This window comes from Diabrotica undecimpunctata, chromosome 3, assembly GCF_040954645.1.
Source record: "Diabrotica undecimpunctata isolate CICGRU chromosome 3, icDiaUnde3, whole genome shotgun sequence".
NCBI classification, from domain to species: domain Eukaryota; kingdom Metazoa; phylum Arthropoda; class Insecta; order Coleoptera; family Chrysomelidae; genus Diabrotica; species Diabrotica undecimpunctata.
Window position 1 is genome coordinate 117,041,775 of NC_092805.1, and position 24,936 is coordinate 117,066,710.

At 34.5% G+C, this 24,936-nt stretch overlaps 2 protein-coding genes across 4 annotated transcripts in view; one reads left to right on the forward strand and one right to left on the reverse strand.

Moving 5' to 3' along the window:
• LOC140437275 (glutaminyl-peptide cyclotransferase-like) overlaps window positions 1–7,439 on the reverse strand; it is a 58,902-nt gene extending 51,463 nt beyond the window's left edge. Inside the window, exons 1-2 of one of the 2 annotated variants that reach the window (XM_072526705.1) lie at window positions 7,156–7,438; window positions 6,285–6,612 (exon numbers count right to left, since the gene is read on the reverse strand). In XM_072526705.1, the coding sequence (XP_072382806.1) occupies window positions 6,285–6,612; window positions 7,156–7,236 (409 nt within the window). In that variant the 5' untranslated portion in view covers window positions 7,237–7,438. Of the gene's footprint in view, window positions 1–6,284; window positions 6,613–7,155 lie in introns of both variants that reach the window. The other variant, XM_072526704.1, reaches the window with a different exon arrangement.
• Window positions 7,440–10,038: 2,599 nt separating this feature from the next.
• On the forward strand, window positions 10,039–19,937 carry Hap40 (Huntingtin-associated protein 40 kDa). Of its 2 annotated transcripts, none has more exons than XM_072526706.1 (5): window positions 10,039–10,143; window positions 10,694–10,943; window positions 11,005–11,221; window positions 11,628–11,846; window positions 19,666–19,937. In XM_072526706.1, the coding sequence occupies exons 1-5, from the start codon at window positions 10,049–10,051 to the stop codon at window positions 19,830–19,832; spliced, it is 948 nt and encodes a 315-aa protein (XP_072382807.1). In that variant the 5' UTR covers window positions 10,039–10,048; the 3' UTR covers window positions 19,833–19,937. The 2 variants fall into 2 exon arrangements, with proteins under 2 accessions (XP_072382807.1, XP_072382808.1); XM_072526707.1 differs by lacking the exon at window positions 10,039–10,143 and adding an exon at window positions 10,337–10,639.
• Window positions 19,938–24,936: the final 4,999 nt, after the last annotated feature.

The following is a 24,936-nucleotide window of genomic DNA, read 5'->3' on the forward strand; positions in this document are numbered from 1 at the left end:
CACTTAACCGGGATAAAACCTGTTAGTAGGTAAGAACAATGTACATCTACAAATTAAATGGAAGATGCAAACAATTTCTAATTTATATTATTGGTATAAGCTGTAATGTGGCATAAAAACTACTTAAACTATCATTAGTGAAGCCTTATCAGTAATTCCAGGTAATCGTTCAAAGAAGGTATAATTAACAATAATCGTGTGACATATATACCGACGTTTTTTACGCACAAAAAAGGTATGGTGAGATTAGTGGACACTTATTTTACAGAAGATTTTTTAAAAGATAATGAATTGTTGACGGCATCTTAAAATATTAATTTTTTTTATTTATTTCAAAACAAATATAGGGTGGTGAATATGGTTTTTTGACATGTTGAGGATTTGCATACATAATGTGCTATCAATATGATGGAAAAGGACTATAGTTTCTTTTAATTTATTCTCATTCCTTTTCTATCTCTGAGAGATTCCTCTTATTGTTCTTAACTCTTATGTACAGGCTTTATATTTTTGGATTTTGCTCTCTACGCTCATATATTTGTTCTTCTGTATGATATCCCTCAGGTATCCCAAGATTCTGGCTGCCTTGTTGACTGGTGTTTTCACTTCCTCTGCAGTATATCGGTTAAGTGTGACACATCTATTCTGAGGTATTTGAAATTTTAGAGTTTCTTTAGAATTTATTTAAAATTATTATTTTGTGGAATATTAGACTTATAGAGTTATTTCATAAAATTTATATTATTAATAATAACAAATGTTTTTGGTTATTTAATCAATATAATTCTAAAATTTCCAATATAATGATAATTACATTTTTCTGAATATTATACCATATTGACGCCTATGAAAGATCGAGCAGTTCCGTATGGGTTTCGTATTATTAGCTGTGTTAGTAAAATTTGAACTCCAAGGTTGACGCTCTGGAAATTTTAAATATAAGTGACGTCACTGTATATAAATTGTGACGTGCAACGTTTTTATTTTGAAAAATGGTATATTGTTCTTATCACCACGCGAAATTAAAGTATTTTGTGCATTTTTAGAAATGTTAATAATTTTCAAAATAACGACTTTTGAAGCTATTTTTGCAATAACTAAACAACAAATTAAGAAAAATAACTTTACAAACACTCATTTTAAAGGATTTTCTGTTTTTTCAGTAAAATTATGTCACTTTTCCATATAATTTGCCAGTCTCCCTCTTTAGTATTTAAAATGAAATAGCAATCTTACATTGTTTATATACTGTTTATAAGTAAAAATGACATTTAATCTTTGCATGATGCAAATGATGTTTAATAATTTGCATTCAAATTGTTAAACTGAATACATGTGAGGTAGCTAATATTCCGAAATAAACATTATCTTCTGTTTTTGTATTATTCCCATAAGAGGTAAACATTGTTATTTCACAGATAAATAGCTTTTGAACTCAACTATTTGCTCTAATGGACTTTACATAACAGTTAACACAGATGTATAAGAGATTTTACGTGATTATCGCAAAACCACATTATTTACGTTCGTTATGAAAATGGTTTTGACACATATTCATAGGATGAGGTTAGGCAAATTATCATGTACTGTTTAATAAGTATTCTATTTCCGCGATGGACACCCGCAAGTTAAAACGGAAGTCGATCATTACGATGTTATTAATTTAACCAAAATGATTACTCACAAACGTTTTTTCGAATATATTTACGTATATTTTTAAAAATGTTAGAAATAGATAAAAAATATGAAAAAACGAAGAAGGTATGTAACCGGAAGGAACAGACAATTCATCAATTCAGTGAAGAAAGCCAATAAATTGTATTACTAGATACGAAATGCTGGCCCGATATATAGACAATATATTCTGAGTTAAAGTCTATTCGGTGAACTTACGCTGATTTCGAATTAAGTAAATAGGCAACGATTTAATAGACCAACTAAAAAATAATATTTAGGTTGATGCTTTGAACAATGGTTTGAAACAATGGTTTATATAAATAAATCTTAATTTCATAATAACGAAATTGGCGACACTCACCACGAAAAATGTTAATTATTATCATCAAATTTATTTAAGGCATAGACTAAATAGAGCATTACATGAAGAAAAAAACAGATATGACCTGGGCCCGTACAAACGCAGAAAAAACAACAGTATTCGCAGTGCATCTTCCAACTGCATTCACAGCACCAGATACTAATAATGATGAAGATGATGATATAAAAATGTATCTCGAAACTCCGTGTTAACTATCTCTTCCTCCGACAACATTTACTCCAAGAGAGGTTCGACAACAAATAAAAATGCTAAATCCTAAGAAAGCTCCCGGCTATGATTTGATAACAGGAGAATTACTTCAGAAACTACCGAGAAAAGCAGTGGTGTAACAATAATATACAACAACATACTACGTCTTCGATAGTTTCCAACCCAATGGAAATTTGCTCAAATTACTATGATTCCAAAACCTGGTAAGCCCGCATCGCAAGCAAATTCATATCGCCCTATAAGCGTACTTCCAATAATGTCGAATGTATTAGAAAGGCTACTATTACATAAAATCGAGCAAGTTGTTCCCATACACGAAATTATACCACAACACCAATTCGGATTTAGACAAGAACACAATGCCACAGATTAGTAAATATAATTAAAACAACTCTCGAAGAGAAAAAGTTTTGCGCTGGAGTGTTTCTAGATATACAACAGGCATTTGATAGAGTGTGGCATGAAGGTCTCCTCTACAAACTGAAATTACACCTAACAGACCAACTATACTTTATACTAAAATTGTATCTTACTGACCGTTACTTCCAAGTCAAAATTGAAGACAACTAGTCAAATTACCACATCATACAATCTGGCGTACCTCAGGGTAGCGTTTTGGGCCCATTTCTGTATCTGATATACAGCAGACATTCCAACCAGCAATAATACCTTCTTAGCTACTTTTGCCGATGACACGGGAATCTTGGCAGTGGATGTCGACCCTAATGTAGCATCACAACTGGCTTAGCGATGGAAGATCAGTGTTAATGCTAGCAAATCGGTACAAATTACTTTTACAACAAGAAAATCTACATGTCCACAAGTTTATATTAATAATACTCCCATTCCTATAAAACCATTTGTCAAATACTTGGGATTGAATCTGGATGAAAAACTTATACGGATAACGCACATTAAAACTAAACGGAAACAACTAGATCTTAAACTAAAAAATATGAACTGGCTATTTAACAAAGGTCTCAGTTATCTCTTGAAAATAAACTGCTTCTGTACAAAGCTATACTCATACCAGTTTGGGAATATGGAATTGGGCTGTAGTAAACCTTCAAATACGAAGATACTTCAAGCATTCCAATACAAAATATTCCGTATGATAAGTAAAGCTCCATGGCATGTATCTAACCAAACACTTCACAATGATCTGGACATCCCATTACTTAAGGACATAATAAAGAATCACTCAATAGAATATAAAAATCGCACGATCGCAACAACGAACTGATAAATAATTTATTCACCCAACCACTTGCCGAAAGAAGATTGAGAGTATGGCCAGAAGACCTACCGCATTGATACTGTTATTATCCTTATATTTTAATATTACTTTTATGTTAAGTGTAGGTTGTTACAGCAACCATTACAAATTATAATTGACACCATTCTCTCTATTGACAATTTATATTTGTGTGTAACTTGTGAATCCTGAGAATAAAGCTTTTTTTATTCTATTCTATTCTATTCTTCTTCTTGTAGTTCCTTCTCCTATCAGAGGTTGGCTATCATCGCAGCTATTTGTACCTTATTGGCGGTTGCTCTGAAAAGATCTACTGAGCTGAAAAGGGCAACCAATATAAGAGGCATATCGAAACAGAGGGCACCCGCCAGCTAATTGGACAAATGGTATAAAGTGCATCACCACGATGCAAGAAGCTTAAGCTAGAAATAAGTGAAAGCGTGTCACTAGCGAGTGCTATTGTTCTAGCCACTAAGCTTAAGCTCATACAAGTTCATTAATGTCCACTCTTTGTGTGGTTTACACGTAACTTAAAGTGCAATATGAATTTAAGACATACCTAAACGAGATGTGGTTTCTTTAGAAACAAAATTAAGTGCTATAAATCGCTTGGATAAAGGTGAGTCAGTAAAGGTTGCTGTTGATCTAGGTGTTGGAGAAGTGACCAGAGATTGGAGACGTAAACGAAAAGATATTGAACAATGGGTTAATAAAAGTGTGAGTGATGGAAGTAATTTGTTGCAAAAAACTATGAAGAAAGGAGAATACATACGAACAGACTTCTGAAGGGTTATTTTTATGGTTTTCTAATCTTCGAAGGTTGGGAAATCCAATAAGTGGCCCCATGCTTCAAGCTAAGGCTGTTGAGTTTCAAAAACGGTTTAAGGATAGCGAGGAAAATTTTACTACAAGTAATGGTTGGCTCGATAGATGGAAGAAGAGGTATGGCATCCGACAACTGAACATTTCAGGTGAAAAACTTCTTTTCCAATTAATCTGAAATTGAGCTGTTTAATTTAAAATTGAGAAATCTTATTTTAGAGCATGACCTCACGTCAGACAAAATCTTCAATTAAGACGAAACGGGTCTCAATTTCAGAATGCTTCCAACCAAAACACTGTCAGCTCAAAGTGAAAAAACCGCGCCTGGATACAAAAAAAGCAAAGAACGAGTAACTCTCTTCATGTGTAGCAACTCTTCTGGATCCTGAAAATTAAGACTACTTATTGGAAAATCGAAGAATCCAAGGGCTTTTAAAAATATTCCAACTAGGTAATCAACCTACTGCATGGATGGATAACCAAATTTTTAAAGAATGGTTTTTTGACGAGTTCGTTTGCGTTGTTAAGGCCTACTTAAACAAGAAAATGCTACCAAAAAAAACTCTTCTTCTTTTGGACAACGTTCCATTTCATCCAGATGCAAGTTCGTTGGTTAGCGGTGACATTAGCTGTTTTCTTGCCGTCAAACGTCACATCTCTTATTCAACTTCTAGACCAAGGAGTTTTAGAGGTTGTGAAACGGAACTATCCGTAAAAAGATCAATTTTAAAGATGTGTATGACTGGATAACTTCAGCGTGGGATGATGTGAGAGTAATAACTTTGCAAAAGTCATGCCGAAAGCTTTTTCAAATTGAAGCGAAAAGTGACGAAAAAGATAACAATAACTGTATTGCTGAAATAGTAGACCTCGCTAATCAGTTACCAACGGAACTGTCGATAAATGATGAAGATGTCAACAAGTGGATTATGCAAGATCAGCAAATGGAACTGACTGATGATGAAATCGCTGACAGTTATCAACCCACACAATGTCACTGAGGATGTCACAGATGAGATAATCGAGAAAATATCTCATTCCAAAGGATTGAAGGCGATTGAAGTTGCCCTCGCCTACATTGAGCAACAGGAAGACTCAACCCTTACCGATGTGATTCATCTTCAGCGTTGGCACAACATCGCAGCATCAAAACGAGGCCAGAAGTTGACACAACAATCGAAAGACTTTTAAAAACATGAAGATGATCCAGTACCTAAACGTTTTCCCATCTATATATTTTAAAAATGTACTCTGTATACAGGTTTACATACTTCAATTGTATATAATAAACTAATTACATACGTCATACCTTTTGAATTTTTCGTTTATCTCTTCGTTATCCGAGTTTTTCGTTATCTGGTATGCACAGTATTATTGTTGTTTGATATAACGAAAATCAAGTAGTTAGAAGAAAAACTAGTGTGTTAAAGAAAAAAATTTGGAATAAAGACCTACATATGATGCTTATCACAATTCAATTGGGTATGTCCTCCAACAAGGTGGTCAGACAACATTCAGCGTATCCAGCACAAATGGATTCAAGGTGTTCAATAGATGCAATGAAATTATTTACAGGAGTCTATGTTCAGCGGTGGACTCAAAATGACTATTGATGATGATGATATATTGCACAAAATGTAAAGTAAACCTTAAATTAAATTGCAAGGCTTAACAATATATAACAGCATTATTAGAGCCTTCCTTTAGTATTGTCATAATTGTTATAATTTAATGCCACAAATAATGTTTTCCCCATCACCTCATTGAATACTTGAATGTGATTTGTCTCCTAGTACTTGAATTTGTATGTATGTTTTGTCCCTAACATAGCTGTTCAAATAACACTTTAGATTATGCAGTTACATTGTATACTTTATTAATTCAATAATCTCATTCAGTACTTATTTGCTAGATTAAAAAATAATAATAAAAACTTACCTACAAATACAATATCCTCAAAATACTTGCTATCATAGTGACAAGACAGTACTAAATACCTATCAGCATTTGGATTCAATGTGGCTACAATGTTTTTAAATGTCAAACGACCCATTGGAGTATCATCTTCAAATTCATCAACCTCTATGGTCCAATCCAGGTTTTTAAGTTCTTTGTTTATATATTCAAAAACTTTTTTATGCCCTGGTGTACCAACAACACGAGGTATTAAAATGTTATCTAGAACTTCATTAGTGTATTTAACATTTGATAGTTTTGATAAATACCTCATGGCATTTTCAGAAAGCTGAGTAGATTGGTGGCTCATCTGTAACAGTAATTACAAAGAAAAAGTTTTATTTACTGTTATTTTATTTTTAATAAATAAAAAACAGTGGTCTCTCTGACAAACAGACCAATTTTGCCATAAAAGACATTTAACTATTAAAATTGATCAAATTACTAAAATTTATTTGTAAAGGCAGATAATGACATGAAGAGTTCATTAATGATGGTTAGGTTACATATTTTCCCCTGATCTTACATTATTGCATTATGTTAATGTTAAACCAATGAATAGAGGCTAAACTCCCCATAGACACAAGGTACTCCTAAAAATGAAATCCACAATGAATAGCTACTACAGAGAACTGTTAACAAAAAAGTAAAAGAGTGAGCTTAACGCATTTTCAAGTGTTAATACAACAATACAAGAGTTATAATAATGTGAGGTTTTCTTATTTGAGTTTAAATCAAATCCTGAATTTTTACTCAAAACTTTTAATCCAATTTTGTACATGTGTGGTGTGTCTGGGGTTGATAATTAATATTAACTGTAGCAAAACTAATTATCTTAATTATACGTACTTACTTGAATTTTTTTCAACTGATTGCAGTTTCCTTCGAAAAAAACTGTTGCCACAATCAGGGACTTTAATATTGTGGATATCATAATCTTAAAAATAAAAGTTTTCCTCTAAAACAAATGAACACTTTACCTACTGAAGTCTAATTACAACTAAAAGCTGAAAAGTAAAAAATTATTGTAAACGGTAATCCCTAGCCCCACCAGTACCTAAAAACCCCCATCTCAGGAACTATACTATTTGAATTGAATAATTCTGAAACAACATGTCAAAGTCAAAACATAACATTATAATTATCACGTCCAAACGTCAGCTGTTGAGTCATATGTCAAAAGTACGTCATTATACGTCATCGACAGCCTTGCAAAAGTTGGATGTGTATAATCAAACGAGGATGAGTGAAAGTGTAATATTTGTTGTCTATTTCCAAGACAAAGAATAGATAGTTGATAACTTTTAGCAGATATATTAATGTCATTCCATGATAAACTTGTTCTTATACGAATTGATGTAACATGTAGATATGTAGATTCTACTAGGAGTATTACTTTGTGGGGGAAATTAGATGGGGGAAAGGTATAAACTATTGAATTTTATATTAATCTTTGATTTCGAAATGACGTCGGAACGTAGGTATAGGTATAATCGATACTCTTAAAAATGTATATAAGTATTGTCAAACTTTTGAAAATAATATTTAGTTCAATAAAAGCTTGGGAAAGGGGACAATACTCGTATTCACCCAAAACTAACGATGGTAGAAGAACGAAACACATCGATAGGCAGAGACTAAAGGAAGAAATCAGAGCAGTGGAACAATATCCCAACTATGAAGAAGGATAAGAAAAATCAAAGAGGTGGCCAGAAGCTGTTGCCAACAAGGTAAAAGAATAAGCAGCCGTCCATACTGGTGGACAGAAAATATAGAGGGGATTAAAAGAGAATACATTAAATTGAGAAAAACAGTCACTAGAGACATAACAAAGAACCATCCGGTGGAGGAAGAGTCAGAGTGGTTAATAACTTTAAAGAAAAAACTCACAAAGGAAATAAAGAATGTAAAGAAAAGGTGCCAGAAAGAAATGTGCGATAACCTCGAGAATGACAAATGGGACGATGCTTACAAGATAGTTACCAAAAATCTTAAAGTAAGTAATATCTTTAAAATCGAAGAAAGCCGCAGAAGAGAGCTGACAGAGGAGATATTCGCACAGATAAGAGAGATAAAATAATTCACACCGTTGTATATAGAAACGCCGGCAACAGACTTCTCTACAGAGGAGCTAATGGAGGTGGGGAAAGCACTAAATGCCGGGAGAGCACTCGAACCCGACAGAGTTCAGATGATCAGAGATAAGAAATTGTAAATACTCATAGATGAAAAAGCACTATGGGTCGTGGGTGAAAAAAAATCATGAATGACCTCCTGAGAAAGTAAAAATTCCCAGAAGCGTGGAAAACGCAAACTTCTTACTTATTCCCAAACCCGGGAAATAACTTGAGGAACTAAGAGCTTTTAGACCGATCTGCCTATCAAGCACAATGGGCAAGATCTTCGAAAGACTTATAAAAACGAGACTAGAGAAAGAACTCATAGAGAAAGAAAGCTTGTCTGAACACTATGAGTTTAGGAAAGAGAAATCTGCAATAGACGAAGTCAGTAGGATCACGGAATTAAATAAGACATGTAGTAGCAAGTCGTTGGTGGCCTTCTTTCTGGGCATAAAAATCCCTTCAGCTGCGCGAGCTGGGCGGTGATTACTGGAATACTGGAGAAATTATAAGTATCTCCATGCCCACAAAACATGGTGGAGGAATACTTCTTAAGTAGACAGATTAACATAGCGAGGGAAGATAATATGGAGACATCGGCAGGGGTGTCACAGGGCTCGGTTCTAGGATCGTTGCTCTGGAACACCCTGTACAATGATATACCGGATGACCTGGTTGTTCTGGTAGAGCACAATGAAAACACACTTATCTTATAATAAACACAGCCAATACTGCACTAGAAAGGGTGGAAACGTGGCTGGAAGAGAGTTGATACCGCTACGCAAAAAACGGAAGCTCTGATAGTAAAAGGACTTACAGATAGAGATCTTACATCTCCTTCGCCCTCGAAGGAGAAAGAATAATGCCGGTCAAAAAGGTTAAATATTTAGAAGTGATTCTGGACAGTAAGCAGATATTTGGCGATCACGTCAAATATGCTCCAAACAAGGCCGAAGAGAGAGCAACAGCATTGGTAATAATAATTATGCCAAATATAGGAGGCCCAGGTAAGGGAAACAGAAGGATTCTGATAGAAGTGGTACACTCCACAATTCTATATGCGGCGCCGGTGTGGCATTAAGTACTGAACAAACAAAAGTATTAAGGGTCGTATGGGCCTAGAGAATAACCTCGACGGTAGCCCTACAAGTTATAGCTGGAGTACGAATATAAAAGCACGAACTACTCCTTTACGCAATTCTTTACGGAACACGCGTCATTTAGAGCATACCTTGAGAGGACAGGTAAGACAATAGATAATAACTGTGTGAACTGCGGAATAAACGACACAGCACATTACTGTGTGTTCGAATGCAGTAAGTTCAATGATGAAAGAGCGAAGCTATGAGCAAGAGTAGGCATCTCAGGATCACACAAGTTATGACCGTAATAGAAAATGGGAAATCAATTTTAAGAGATTTTAGAAAGATAGGGGCAACAGGGGTTAACATAAGTAATATAAGCAACAGCGAGAAAAAGGAAAGAGAAAGGATGAGGGACTGAGCGTGCGAGAAAACATTCTGGAAAAACGTGCCACGCGCTTAAGCCGAGAGTGGTTTTAGTTGGTAGGCAGGGTACCATGGGTGCATCCGGGGGCAGGAACCCCCAAAAGGGAATTGTGTTCGTATGTACTCCTTATACTCTGAATCCAACTCATGCCAGGTACGATACGATTTACCTGGCACGATATTTAGAAGATTTCCACTCTCACACAAAAAAAGGTAACATAATAATTTGATTTTTTATCCAAATCTTAACAAGCTTCACTTCTGTCGGGTTTTTCACACGAAACCTAAAGTTCTTTTTATTTACAGATTGGCAAGCTTATAAATATTACAAAATGTTTTATAATAGGTGTAACATTCACTTCCAAACATTAGCTATCCAGTTTACTAGTCGCATAAAAAATATATTAAAGATTTTCTTAACAGGGATTAATGCATTTTTTAGTTTGTTCTTTGATGTAAAATATACATTTTGTAAATAGTTATGAAAATAATGCAAAACTATTTGGCAACAGGGAATTTCTGAACGTCATATTTTATAACCTCAATAAATTAATACAAAACAAAAATAAACATAAGTGATTATTGGCAAAAACATATGTAATAAACCTCGCTAATTAACTATTTTAAAAATATTATATAATATGGATTCAGAATATGTTGATAATGATTTATTAGATAAGTATATGACCATATCTAATAAGTTAAAAAAGTAATAATGTAATACCATTCTAAAAATATCAATTACATGATTCATTTATTTCAGACGATTTCTTAAAAAACCCAATGTAGCAGAAGCCTGTGAATCTTTCAGTAGTTTAGCTAAACAGTGTGAATCTTTAGAACTACCTGTTTATGCAGGTCTATGTTGGATTGCTGCTGCTAGGTGTGAAGGCTCATTATTAAACAATACTGGAGAAACATCCTGCCTAATACATTCTGCTAGACAGTTGATGAAAGCTGAAGAAATAGACAGGGAAATATGCTGTGAGACAGTGTATGGTGAATATTTACAAGTAAGACACACAAGTGTAAAAGTTTGTTTGATATTAGATCAATTATTTGTTTTATTTTTAGGCAGGATTGAGTTCTTGTGCTCATGCAGCAAGTAGATTAAGTAAAAACTGCATACTTCCCCTTTGTTTAGATTTGGAAATAATTGATTTTTTAAAAAGAATTAATAAACCAGAATATATTGAGAGCTTTGCAGAAGATGCTGTTGAGCTAAGTGTTGAACACTGTGGATCTAGAATTTATGCTTTAGAACTTATGGCTTCACATTTTATAAAAACTGGTGAGGTTTTTTATAATAAGATGTAAATATATTTGGTAGGCATTGGTATATGTAATTTTCAGCATACAAAGATTTGAAATACATAAGTACCTATATGGTAAAAAAAATGAAAGGAGAAAACATTTTTTTTCTTATTGTGATATTCCAGTTATAAATATTAAGAATAAGATTGTTAGAGTCTATTCTATGTGGATTAATTTTATTTCGCACAGACAAAGTTTGTAATAATTGACAAAGAAGAGGAAAAGATTAGGCTCTTGGCTGAAAGATTTGGAGCAATGGCCTTTTGGTACAAAGTACCAATAAAGTATATTTCAGTAGTTCAGTATTATTTTATTGCCAGTTTCAGTGGACATTGTATTGTACCCATTTGTTTATAATGCAATCTAATCAAAATTATTTTTAGGTGATTATTTAGCAGCATTAGAAACTTTCTTTGAAATATCCAAATTATTAGAGAAATGCGTTCCTAATGGTTTTAGAAGTGAAATATTATTGAAGTGTGAAATAAACAGTATATTCTTATTATTAATTCTCCGACCAAATCCTCAAAAATTAGCACCACATCTCACAAGAATTTTGGAAAAGTACACATGGGGAGATACAAATGATGAAAGTCTCAAAGGTAATAAGTAATTCTGCAACAAGAAATTTTAAACACCAGGTTCAATTTATTTATACTGTCATTTATTTACACTATACAAAATACTGCTTACAACTAGAATAGACTGATTAGACTTTAACCTAGAACTAAAAACACTCTTAAATAATAACAAAATAAAAATTACAATTTCTAGAAAAATATCAAATGTTGCTAATTAAACATTACTGAAACCCAATAAGCAGCTACAGTATAATCGCAGTGGGTGATGTCACTATCATCTAGATCTAAATGGAATTCATTGCAGAAGTTAGTTTCATCACAAGGCCACTCGGGGGGTTTATAAAAATATTAAACATGTAGAAAAAAGCTCCTGGGGAGCTTTCTTTAATAAAAAAGGAAATGGAGAGTCCATTTTCAAGCAGTGGGACAGTATAGGCTATTTAAGAAAATAATGTTATATACTGGGTGGGCCAAAAGAAGTGGGATGGTCGAATATTTTGTGAAATTCCTGACTGGATTAAAAAACTGAAAAACATGTTTTCAATATTGAACGCAAACACAATCCTCACACCCACCCCCTTAGGTTGTGGACAATTTTAAAACCTTAAATATGAACCCCCATTTTTTATTAGACTTTAATTCCCCATGAAAAAAAAGAAGTAACTTTTATTCACAATTAATTTTCTGTTTTTCTTGTTAAATATGTCCACTACTTCATTCGCACCAATTCTTATCCTAGAGTGAATATTCATGAGAGCCAAGCTGTTCAGTCTGTTTCACTTGTTGTGTTGCACAAGTAGTTCTTATGTCTTCTTAGGCTTAAGAGTCTTAACTAACAGTTAAGTCTTCTGGGGTATCAGTGGAAACAGGTATGGTAGCCATTGTTTGCAACAATCTGTAAATTTTTGGATATAGTTTATGGTCGCACGTATTTATCTAAGCATTCTAAAGCTAATTTTGGAGTAAGGGAGGTGAGAGTCATAGCGCTTTCCACACTTTAAGTTCTGCTTTGACGACAGATGGATTTTGTTTCAGGCAGCACTGCCTAATACATACGAAATACCTCTTCAGTGTTACAACCGGTCGCAAAATTTGACAGTAACACACCAGATAGTGCCTTTAACTGCCTTCCGATGATACGTGGCATAAGGAGAATACCATCATTTTGTTTAAGCAACACCTTTACTTACTAGTAATTACTTACTAGTAAACATAGAGATGGAGTTACTCTTTGTCAACTTTATTTCTCAAAATTTGCAAAGCAATAATAACATTATCCACGTGGCTGAATGCTATTATGAGGCCTGTCTTAATAGCCTGCAGTTGCTTTGATAGTGACAATGCATAGCTTATGACTTTTTGAAGAATCACTAGGTACTTAACAAAATTCAAAGATCGAAGTGTGCTAAGCATTTAGACAGCTTGTTGAGATGTTTCTTTATTGTGGCTAGATTGGAGTTTTCGGAGACTCATCGCTCAATAAATTTCATCGAATCTTATTACGGCTTCATGCTTGTGAACCACTGTGTTTACTTGTGATTAGCCGGTAACAGATCCTGAATTTTTTCTTTCAGAACTGTAGTATGTTTAGCCGAATGTCTAAAGTAGAAACCAACAGACTGTACGATCATAACACAATTTCGTACATCTGCTCACATAACAAGCCAGAGGACATAAACAGCCCCATCCTAACCTTGACCAACCACATGAGAACATTATTTAAGTCCATGCTTTTTCAGATCTGTAACTATGAGATTTACAAGACTGTCACGTCAACAGTTGGAATACACTATAAAAACATTTTAACTTTATGTTGTTTAACATATCCATAAGCGCAATGTCAGTTGTCTCGTCAGTGAGAATCGCAAAAATTTAGCATTCTTTATTCAAGATTATTTTCAGTACAAATTAAAATCAGATTGCTCAATATTCACAGCTGAATTGGTAGCCATGTCAAGGCGTTGGATTGGATAATTAATAGCACATTATATTTCGAACGATATATAATTTTATCTGACTCACAGTCTGTCCTCCTCGCATTAAGACACTTCTCCAAACACATATATACTAACAGACTAATTGTAGATGTGCTTGAAAAGCTAAGGATCTTAACTTTTTTAAAAAGAATTGTTAACTTTGTGTGGTTTAAAGGTCACTCTAATATTCCAGGCAATGAAAAAGTAGACCATTTGGCTAAAGCCGCTACTTTAGTGGGTATAGAGTACAACGAGTTGCCCAAATGGGATATAGTTTCAGCTAGGAAGAAACATGTTAGACTTAATTGGGAAATTGAGTGGCAATCCTTTAATAACAGTAGCTAAAATACATATTGCAGTAGGTATATATCCAACTCTTCCATCTACTCCCCCAAATGACAGAAGCCCCATCTCTCGGAAAATTTATACTATGTACGTTAGATGCCTTTTTCGACATGCTACAGTAAATGCTTACCTATATAAAATAAAACTTTCCGAAACTGATGTATGTGAATGTAATGGCAATTATGACGACCTTAACCACTGGATGTTTCAATGTCGGTATAATCAAGAAGCCATTAAATTTTTATTTCAAGCCATCTCCCAACAAAAACTCTTACTGCCGCAGAACGTTGCTTCTATACTCTATTTAGGTAGTCGACATTCAACTATTACATCAATTTTATGGGAATTTTTCAAACGTACTAACCGGAAAATTTAAACTGTCTTTTTTAGTGTTGTGTGAATCCGAAATGGTAGGACTTTAGTTGTTGTATTTCCCATTGTCTTTCCTTTTATGTCATTTACCTTTAACTGTTGCCTGTATTGTTTGTGTAAAAAAAGTCGCTATGAAGGGCACCTTAGCGTAAAGCGTGTGTTCCTGTTCAATCCTTTTTGTATAGTCACCCAATAGTGTTTTCATTGGGAAGGTTAGGAAATCATTGTCATGAATTTAAAGGAAGTGTAGGAGATTGTTTTTACGTATTAAATCAATTGTCTGGCTAAATAGGTCTTGAAAAAATTTGATGATATTATGTTTAATAATTTCACCACATTCTTCTGAGACGTATCGTTATTTACAGATTCGACTGTGTACCGCAACAATGCTCAAAAATTACATTCAGTCTAAAGTGGTCTAAAGATTTGGTGTAAGGTGGATCCGTCCCGAATCAGTACCAACTCTTTAAGGGGTACCATTTTTTGCTGCAAAAATTATTCCTTTCACAATAGGGATTAGTTTCTTTCGGTTTTCCTTCTACTGTCTCTGTCTTGCAGAACATAAGCCCGTCGACTGAAAAAGCCTTAGAAGATATTACTTTTAGGGAGTTACTGCGAGTTCCGCAGTAATACTTCGTTTGTGATATCCAGATTTTGCATGAGTTTCAAATATTTCTAGTGCATTTTTATATTTTACTTGCAAAAAGAGTCGGTTATCAGATGGCCATCCTGCTAATGGTCTCATTACGCCGCAAATTCTACAGTATGCTCTACTTTTATATTCAGAATATAACAACCAATGGAATCTTTCCACACATTTCAATCGAAAGCGCATATTTCGTTTTGTAGAAATTGAAAACTTATAGCATATTATATGTATAAGTAATAAATGAATCAGACAAACGTCTGTCTCAAAAAAATTGTATAACACTGCATAGAACACTGATAGTTCCCGTTCTCACACATGGATCGGAATCATGGACCCGAACCAAAACAGGTGAACCCTCTCTATCGATTTTTGAAAGAAAGGTACTACGCAAAATATTCGGAGCGGTTTGTGAAAACGGAATATGGAGGCATAGATATAGTTTTGAATTGCAGAATACCTACAAGCGTAAGTTTGGCGAAAAACATATTACTACAGCAATCAAGCAAACCGTCTGCAGTGGGCAGGACATGTAGCTCGAGCCCCTAAATCGAATATAAAAACAAAATTTTAACAGTGCAACCGGTGGAAATAAGACCAGGCAGGCAAAAGTTAAGGTGGATAGACGGGGTATCACAGGATGCTGAGAAAATCGGTGTTGCCAACTGGGAGGTGCAACAGGTAAGCAAGGTACAGGTCGGAATGGCGCAGAAAGCATGAGAAGGTCGATACCCTTTAAGGGCTGTTGCACCGTGATGTTTATGATGGTGAATGATTTATGCCGCATGCCTATCTTTATTTTAATTTTATGAATGTCAATATTTTAACTTTTCGAACTATTGAACCCCCAAAACCCCCCTGGCTACTCCCGTGATGGACTACCTAAGCTCTGACGTCACAATAGGCAGGGTATTTAAAAACCTTTCCAAACATTTTGTTTTTTTTTAATTGTTTGAAGAATAAATAAGGCTTTTGGTTATGAGCATTCATTCTGTGCGTTTGGTATTATTTGTTATTCGTGAATTTGTGAGGTAAATATCAAAGTATTAATATATTTACTATGAATGTTCATATTTTAAGGTTATGTTATTGTTTGATTAAAACTTGAATTATTTTTTACTGTATTTCAAAGTATTTTGTTGTTGTTTTTATCGGGGTCCTTTCAAAATTAATCAATAAACATTGAATTTATTTACGAATTTAAAAAATATTTAAATTAATGTTTTATTCTTTTTTAAGAACTAGTCATTTTATCCCCTAAAAGACTAAATATATTCGTTTTCTCGTAGTTTAAATGGTTAATAGTAGTTTTGTTGTCATTACTGAAAAATTCAGTAATACTGGATATATTCAACACATGTTTACAAGCCATGATATGCCCATATCTAAAAACATTCAAAAAATAATTTTTTAAACCACTCATTAAGCCAATTTGATAGAAATGTTTCCACAGAATTTTATATTACAACCTAAACTACGAGAAAACGAATATATTTAGTCTTTTATAGGATAAAATCACTGGCAACAAAAAAGAATAAGACATTAATTTAAATGTTTTTTAATTTTGTAAATAAATTCATTGATTTATTATGAAATAGCCCTGATAAAAATAACAACAAAATACCTTGAAATACAGTTAAAAAAGAATTAAAGTTTTAATCAAACAATAACGTAGCCTTAGAATATGGACATTCATAGTAAATATCTGAATATCGAAAAAGAAGAATATGAAGCGGCGTTTCTAAAAATGAATATGACAGAATGTGAATATCTAAACTCATTAAACTCTTTTTTATGGTAAAAATCGATCAAAAAAGAAACAAAAAAAACATATCTATAGAAGTATTGTACAAAGTGTTATACTACATAATATACGGTTCGGAGGTTTGGGATATTACCAAATCTAATAAAAACAAACTGTGACAAAAATGGATTATTTAAGAAGTTGTGGAAATCAAAGCTATAAAGGGCAGAAATGAGCAAATACGATATGAAATGAAGCTATATAGGCGAGGAGATTAAGAAAAGACAGTTAACATGGTTCAGACATGTAAAGAGGATACCAGAAAACTGATGGTCCTAAAGAATATTAGAATCGATTTGGAGAAGAATGGGAAATGGAGACGGAGAAACAGTGACAGCCGTAACAGTCTTCCGGGTTGAACCGCGTCGATTATCATTGCGCCATTATCATTTATTGCATCCAGATTTAGCTACACGGCTCACACTCCCTCTAAGGGGAAAATTCACTCATCCCAGATACCTACGGTATCGAAAGGATTGAGCTCTGGTGGGACTCTTTCTGTGTTATCGAGTCCTAGGTGACTTGGTATGCTGGAGAATCTCCCAAAAATTTTCGTACACATCTGGGCGTTGAGAGTAGTACAGCTTTCTGCATGGTCTTGTAGAGATGTTCATTCAGACCTAGCTTTTTTATGTTTTCTAGGAGTTTCTTTGGAATGACTTCAGTAGTAGAGAGAATAATATTTATTGTCTGGGTACTTTCCATTCTCCACTGTCTTCGTATTTGGCCAGATCCCTGTACTTGGCAATTTTTTCGTTCTGTTTAACACGAAGATTATTGTTGTTGGGTATCGCCACATCAATTAATGTTTGTCTCTTTAGTTTATTAACTAATATGAGATCTGGTCTATTATGTGCCACTGTTTGGTCTGTGAGCACAGTGCGGTCCCAGTAGAGCTTGTAGTTGTCATTCTCAAGTATACTCTCAGGAACGTATTGATAATATGGAAGATGGTTTGGTTGAAGAAGTCCCAGTTTGATAGCTATCTCTTGATGAATGATCTTTCCTACTGAGTCGTGCCGTTCCTTATATTCAGTTGCAGCAAATGCCTGACAGCCCCCGGTAAGATAGTGGATGGTTTCTTGAGCTTGACATCCATATCGGTATTTGGCATTTTGGACCTGAGGGTCTTTGACAATATATTTCAGGTAATTTTTGGTTGGTATAACCTGATCCTGGCTGGCCAGTAGTGAACCTTCTGTTTCAGGGAACATCTTTCCTGATGTCAGCCAATAGTTCGACGCTATATTGTCGACATGGTCTTGACTGACCTCATTGGGATGTCGCCCGTGCAGAGGTTTACCCATCCAGGTGCGCATTTTTTCTTCCTTAGTAAGATGGTTTATGCGCATTTCTGTTTCCCTCAGTTTGATCGGTGTTGTATCATCTACTGCACAAATCGCGCGATGTAGAGTAGATGTCTCAGCTTGCACCTGAAAATAAGTTCTTAAATTAGTAATTTGTTTTTCTAGTTGCTCACTTATATCCATAAGTCCTCGTCCTCCTAAATACCGCGATAATGTCGTTCTTTCTACTGCACTTCGAGGATGGTGTTTTTGTGCCTTTGTGAGGTGTGTTCGTACTTTTCGCTGAAGATTTTCTATATCCGTTTTTGCCCACTTAACAATATCAAATGAGTAGCTAAGCGCGGAACATGCGTAGGTGTTTAGTGCCTTAAACAAATTTTTACTGTTAAGGTGTGAACGAAGCAGCTGTTTTACCTTTCGTATAAACTCAGTAGTTATCTCAGTTTTCATTTGCTTATGGTCAATCTTCCGCGCTTGCTTTATTTCGAGGTATTTATACATATCATTTTCACCCATGGCCTCGATGTTCTGGCCGTTTTGCATATCGAATCCGCCGGGCTGAACCTTTCCTTTGATTATATTTAAGACACGGCACTTGTCAAGACCGAAGTGCATACTAATATCATTAAAGAAATTTTCTACTGTTTTTAGCATCTGATCCAGGTGGCTTCGAGTGGAAGCTAATAGTTTTAAATCATCCATATACAATAGATGATTAAGCTTTGCAACAACAGTAGTGTTATTTTTGATGCTAAAACCTGTGTCAGTTGAGTTCAGTATCTGGGATAGGGGTTCATCGCTAGACAAAACCACAGTGAGCTCAACGAATCTCCTTGGAATAGGCCCCGGTTGATTGCAATATTTTAAGTTTCGATATTGTTTTCACCAGGTATTTTGAGGTGAATTTTGGTCTTAAAATCTGACATTATATGTTTTAAAAAGGTCACTATGTTATCATCGACTTTATATATTTTTAATATATCTATAAGCCATTCATGTGGCACTGAATTGCATTATTGCATTATTCTTATATTATAATTATATTGCATTATCATTATATATATATATATATATATATATATATATATATATATATATACATATATATATATATATATATATATATATATATATATATATATATATATATATATATATATATATATATAATAGATTTAATTGTTTGTAAAATACACAGACAAATAAAAAAATTCACTATTCAGTTAATGTGAACTCAACTTCTTGCAGTTCATCATCAACATCTGTATTGTATAAATTGATTGTATTCATAGTTTTAACCATTATTTTTGACAGTGTAAAATTGACACAACCCTTTTGAAGGTAAACTAATTGGGACGAATGAATAATGCCATATATTTTTTCTTTTTAGCCTGTAGAATGACTTCGGAAATATTCTACCTTCTATGTTCGTTAGTCACCATTTGTCAGTCTTTAGACACTAGTAGCTTAGTTGACCTGGAATCTGATTTTTGGAAAGTGCTCTCTAAAGAACAAAAAGAACTTCTACGAATATTGTTAAGAATATATGAAGTTTAATGTATCCGTCGATCTGTTGTCTATTAATTATTATTATTATATGTTGAATATATTTAATGTTATTTCCATTTTTTACTATATGAATATTTTAAATAAACATAACATTATTTATTCTTAGTTTTTTTTAGCTTCTATATGTTTATTTATCGTATATATGTTATATAGTATATATGAAGCCTACACGGCAAAAACGATGAAAGTCAATTTTTACGGTAAAAGGGAATATTGTACCAAAAAACTACTTGTAAAAAGTAGATTCGAAATGCCTGGGCTGCTTGGCAGTATCGCTGTAAGTCTAAGAGTAATTCACAAACTAAATAATCTCATCCACATTAGTCATTCGTCTCGTACACGTGCAAGTATGCGGTTAAGTTTAGAGTCTGTTTTGTGGATGTCCATCTTCAAATAAGTCGTAGTGTATCTTAAAATATTATAACGGAAAGATAGACAGAGACTGTAAATTCTGACAGCTGTGATAAAAGTACTGTGCAGCACTTAAACGTGGGATCTAAGAAGAGAAAAAGAAGTAGTGGAAGGTTATGTAATGTTATGAAACAATTGAGGTTAAGTTCACACAAAAAGGGGCCAGATTGTAAGTGTTCCCGGTACAAATGCTTTCAAAAGATTGGACTTTTGAAGTCTTGTATCCATGACTTCAATAAAGAACCGCAGACCACGAAAAAATGAAAATCATGCCAAGTTTAGCGATAAAGCATATTTTTATAAAATAAGAGTTCAGCGTCCGGTTGATAACCATAGTGACTGTATTGAAGTGCCAGGTTGCATGGGAGCTTTTATTTCATTACATGGCATTATTGGACGTCGTCTACAAACGATTCAGTGGTAAGGCACCTACACCTTATGAGGGGTAAATATAAACACGTACATTGTGAAAAGCCTTCGACCACATTTGCGGCTATAAAAGATCATATTAGTTCCTTTAAGGGCCGACAGAGCCACTACAGCAGAAAAAAATCTACAGTGGTGTACTTATCAGACAGTCTAACAATAAGAAAAATGTACAATATATATAAGGCATCTTTCAGATATTTCATTTGAGTTTTATTGCAAAATTTTTAATAATAACTTTAACATTAAATTTGATATCCGCGATATCCACGCAGCGATACCTGCAGTAGTTGCGATAAATATACTGCTGAGAAAACAGCACTATTGAAAAATAAAAATAATTCAACGACGCCAGAAAATGATGCGAAAATTCTTCCAGAACAAGAGAAGGAAATAGAACATAAATTGCATTTGCGAAGGGCCAAAGTGTTCTATGATCGTAAAAAAGAATCAAGAAAAAGAAGTATGAACGACGTGTATTATAGAAGACATCTTACTTTATATTCTTTTAATATTCACGTGCTGTCTACTGGAGATTCCTACTTTTATTGTTACCCTGAAAATATTGCAGCTAAGGGATCAGAGGGAGTTATTTCGTTTTAGTATAATTTTATATTTTTACAGTTAGACTCCAGTGTAAGGAATTGACTTATTTTCTGCGACTCTTGTGGAGGTCAAAATAAAAACTATAACCTCTTTATATTCTTTCATTACGTAGTTATTTCCACAAGACGACTTGACAAAATTAAAATGACTTTTCCAATAAGAGGTCATTCATTCTTGGATTCTGACAGGAATATGGGACTCATTAACCAGCGGATCAAAGCTGAAACTGTTAAAGATTGGTTGCAGAAATTTAAGGGAGTATGCATAAAACCTAGCCCATTTAAAGTCATAAAAGTAGATCAGTTCCTAATTCGCCAATGGACTCAGTTTCTTTCATCCAGTTTTAACACAAAATACCCATTTGCTATCAGACCTATTCGAGAAATAGTTTGTGAAGCCATTCATCCTCAATATATTTCATTTAGAATAAGCTACAATGGGCCTTTCGAAACTTATGTGATTCGTACCAACACTATTTTACCAACTGATGATATGGAAGGAACCCAAGAATTTTTTTACCCAACAGAAGTTATACAGGTAATAAATTCTTATTTATACCCACTTTTGTGTTGAAAAAGTGTAAGGACTTACAACACCTTAAGCAGTTTTATGGTAATGCTGTCAAATATTTTTTGGATAGCCTCGCTCACAACACAACGGAACAAGGGACAAGAGTTAGTCTTGTAAAGAAGAGACAGGCTGAAAAAAAAATGTGCTAAGAAAAAATAATATTAAAAAGACAATTATTGCTATGTTTAGTAGTGGTAGTTACATAATTTTATTTTCGACTTGCATTCTTTTGGTTATTGCTTTAATAACATACACCGTTTTTGTCATTTTTTTTTGTGTATTTTCTATTAAATCATCAAAAAAAAAATTTAAAAAACATAACAGTCTAAGGATATTTTTATCGTTTTCACCGATAAATTATATCCCATTGAAAAACAGTTTGATTTAAAATTTATATTAGAACATTTTAAAATTAGTCTTTGAACTTTAAAATTAACTTTTATACAAAATGAAATAAAAGTGACCTTCATCGTTTTTGCCGTGTAGGCTTCATATGGAGTGGCAGGTTATATCAATTTTGTCAAGATTCAGAAATGATAGCCACTAACACATGGTTTAAACTACCTGAACGTTGACTGTATACATGGGAAGCACCACACAATGCACAAGTTACTGGAAAACCAACAAGAAACCAAATATACTAAACACACGCTTTAGAAACTGCATCAAAGGTGTAAAAACTTATACCGGAGCGGACGGGGAATCAGATCATAATCCGTTAGTCGCTAAACTGCAAACTAATTTAAAAACTTGCAAGAAAAAAAAAGGATAAGACCAATAGATGCAACTAGATTAAATCAAAACATAACCAAACAAAAATTCACTAAAGAGATTAACAATAAATTAACTGAATTAGCTAGAAATCAATTTGTTAAATAAAATTTGTATCAACTCGACGGAAAAATTCAATATTTTTTGATCGGAGTGTCCTATCGACAGAAACCAAAATATGCAAATAAAGTCAGTTTTTATATAGGTGTTAAATAAATAAACGTTGCGCTATTTTTGTCATTTTTTATGATTCCGCTCACTATGGAATTTCCATTGTTAGAATCTAATCTTCAAAACTTATGGCATGAAATTTCGGTTTAAGTTATGGCAACAAATATAAGGTACTTGAAATCATAGACGTATATATTAACATAGGCCGAACAGTCTTTAGAGCTGAGTGACGACACCATGTCGTTGTTAGTTGTGTCACCAAGTATATCAGTGTCTCTTTTTGTTCGAGAGTGAGTGAGTGGGGGAGAGTAAGGACTAAATTGTTGCAAATGCGATTTGCTACATTTTCTTTTCTACAAATTTTTTTCGTACGGTCGATATTTTCCATGTTGGGGGGTAAAATATTGAAAGGGGGAACAGGAAGCATAATTTTTGAATTATCTCGTTTATTACTACGTATTGTTGGCTCACAACTCCGTCATATGCTAAGTTCCACAGCGTGGGTCCTAGGACCGACCCCTGCGGCACTTCAGCCGTCACGTCAACCACCACTCCTTTTTCTACCACAATTTTTCTCTTTGACAGATAGTAGGGGACCAAATTCATCAAGTACCTAGGAGACTTTCTCTCTCGTAAAGCCTTTATTGCCTATTTCCATTTTAATGTGTTGAAAGCATTCCGGACGTGAAACAACAGTAGGATCGCCCACGTCTGGTTACCTTAGAGAACCTGACCTTGACGCTTTGGGGTTGAAGTCCCCCAGCACTACACACTCTCTCCCCAATAATCTTACCTCAATCATAATCTCATCCAGTCTATTGTCATAATTCTTTGCTGTACAATTCGGTGAAATGTAGCAGCATACCTCATTTACTCCCTCCACACGCACCGTCACAACTTCCTCATGCGTATCAATACCATATACCCCCAGTCTTCTATTAAGTATTCACACTCCTACCATGCTCGACGTATCCACGAACCATTCCCTACTGCGCACTAACGTGGAGTTTGGCTCCACCGCTATCACGATGTCAATTTCTTTTTCGGTTGCGGAGACCACAGCGAGGTCGTGAGCTAGGCTAGCCGTCACCACATTTGTTTCTAACACTCTTAACACACGTCCTATTTCACGCTTATTCAATATTTTGTCGCTCAGTCAGTAATCGCCTAACCTTCTTCCACCACGACCTCTCGCTTTTCTGATAATTCCCCTGAATTTGGGACACCCAGTGGACTTAGATATATCACCTTCGTCGTCACAATTGAACAGTGTTACTTTGACACTGGGATTGCACATGGCCCTCCATCCCGAACTTCCAGCGCCCCCCCTTTTGCTTCTGCCTCGCAGTCTCTTGCTATGTGGCCATGTGCTTGGCATCTATGTATATATAGCATCGTGTCACTTTCACCATCTCATTTACTGTGACGTGTACCATCCCGATATTTATTCTTTCTGCACACTAAAAGTCTTCTGGTTATGTCCTCATCCACCTCCATATAACAAATTCTACTTTCTTCTTTGTTTGTCCTTATTTTTCCAATGACGTCACATGCATCGACAGATGGATAGATGAGAGGAGCCTGTTTGAGAGAGAGCTAGGAAGTAGGGTGCAATCAGTCACGGAACTGGTGGAGGAGATGCATAGGTCTTTAGATCGGTGGAGAGCAGTTCATATGTGAAGAGAACATTGGCAAGAAAGGAACAAGAAGAAAGGCGACCCGAAGGGAGGACAGGGCACATCAGCAGCAGCTGATGTGTCCCTCAGAGGCCCGTATAATCCGAGGAGCAAGTCTTTGCACCTTGTTTAATTTAGGGATGGCACTTTTGTGATGTACCGTTGGCCGCCATTCCACTGATGTATATTTTATTGTTTGTGTTACCACTAGGTTATAAATAAAATGTAAAATCTGGTTTTAATGCTCACATTGTTTTGTGCGTGCGGCTATCATTAAGGTGATCACCTCTCTCTTAGTCATTCGTTCTATCTGCTCGATTACAAGTAATCCTCGAGTATCAATATTAATCCAAGATGATTTACTTCACTCACAAGATTTAGATTTGTACCATTCAGGTTTAGAGAACCTAATCCCTTAAATTTCTTCCGGGAAAATTTAGATATCTGCGGTCTTATGTAGC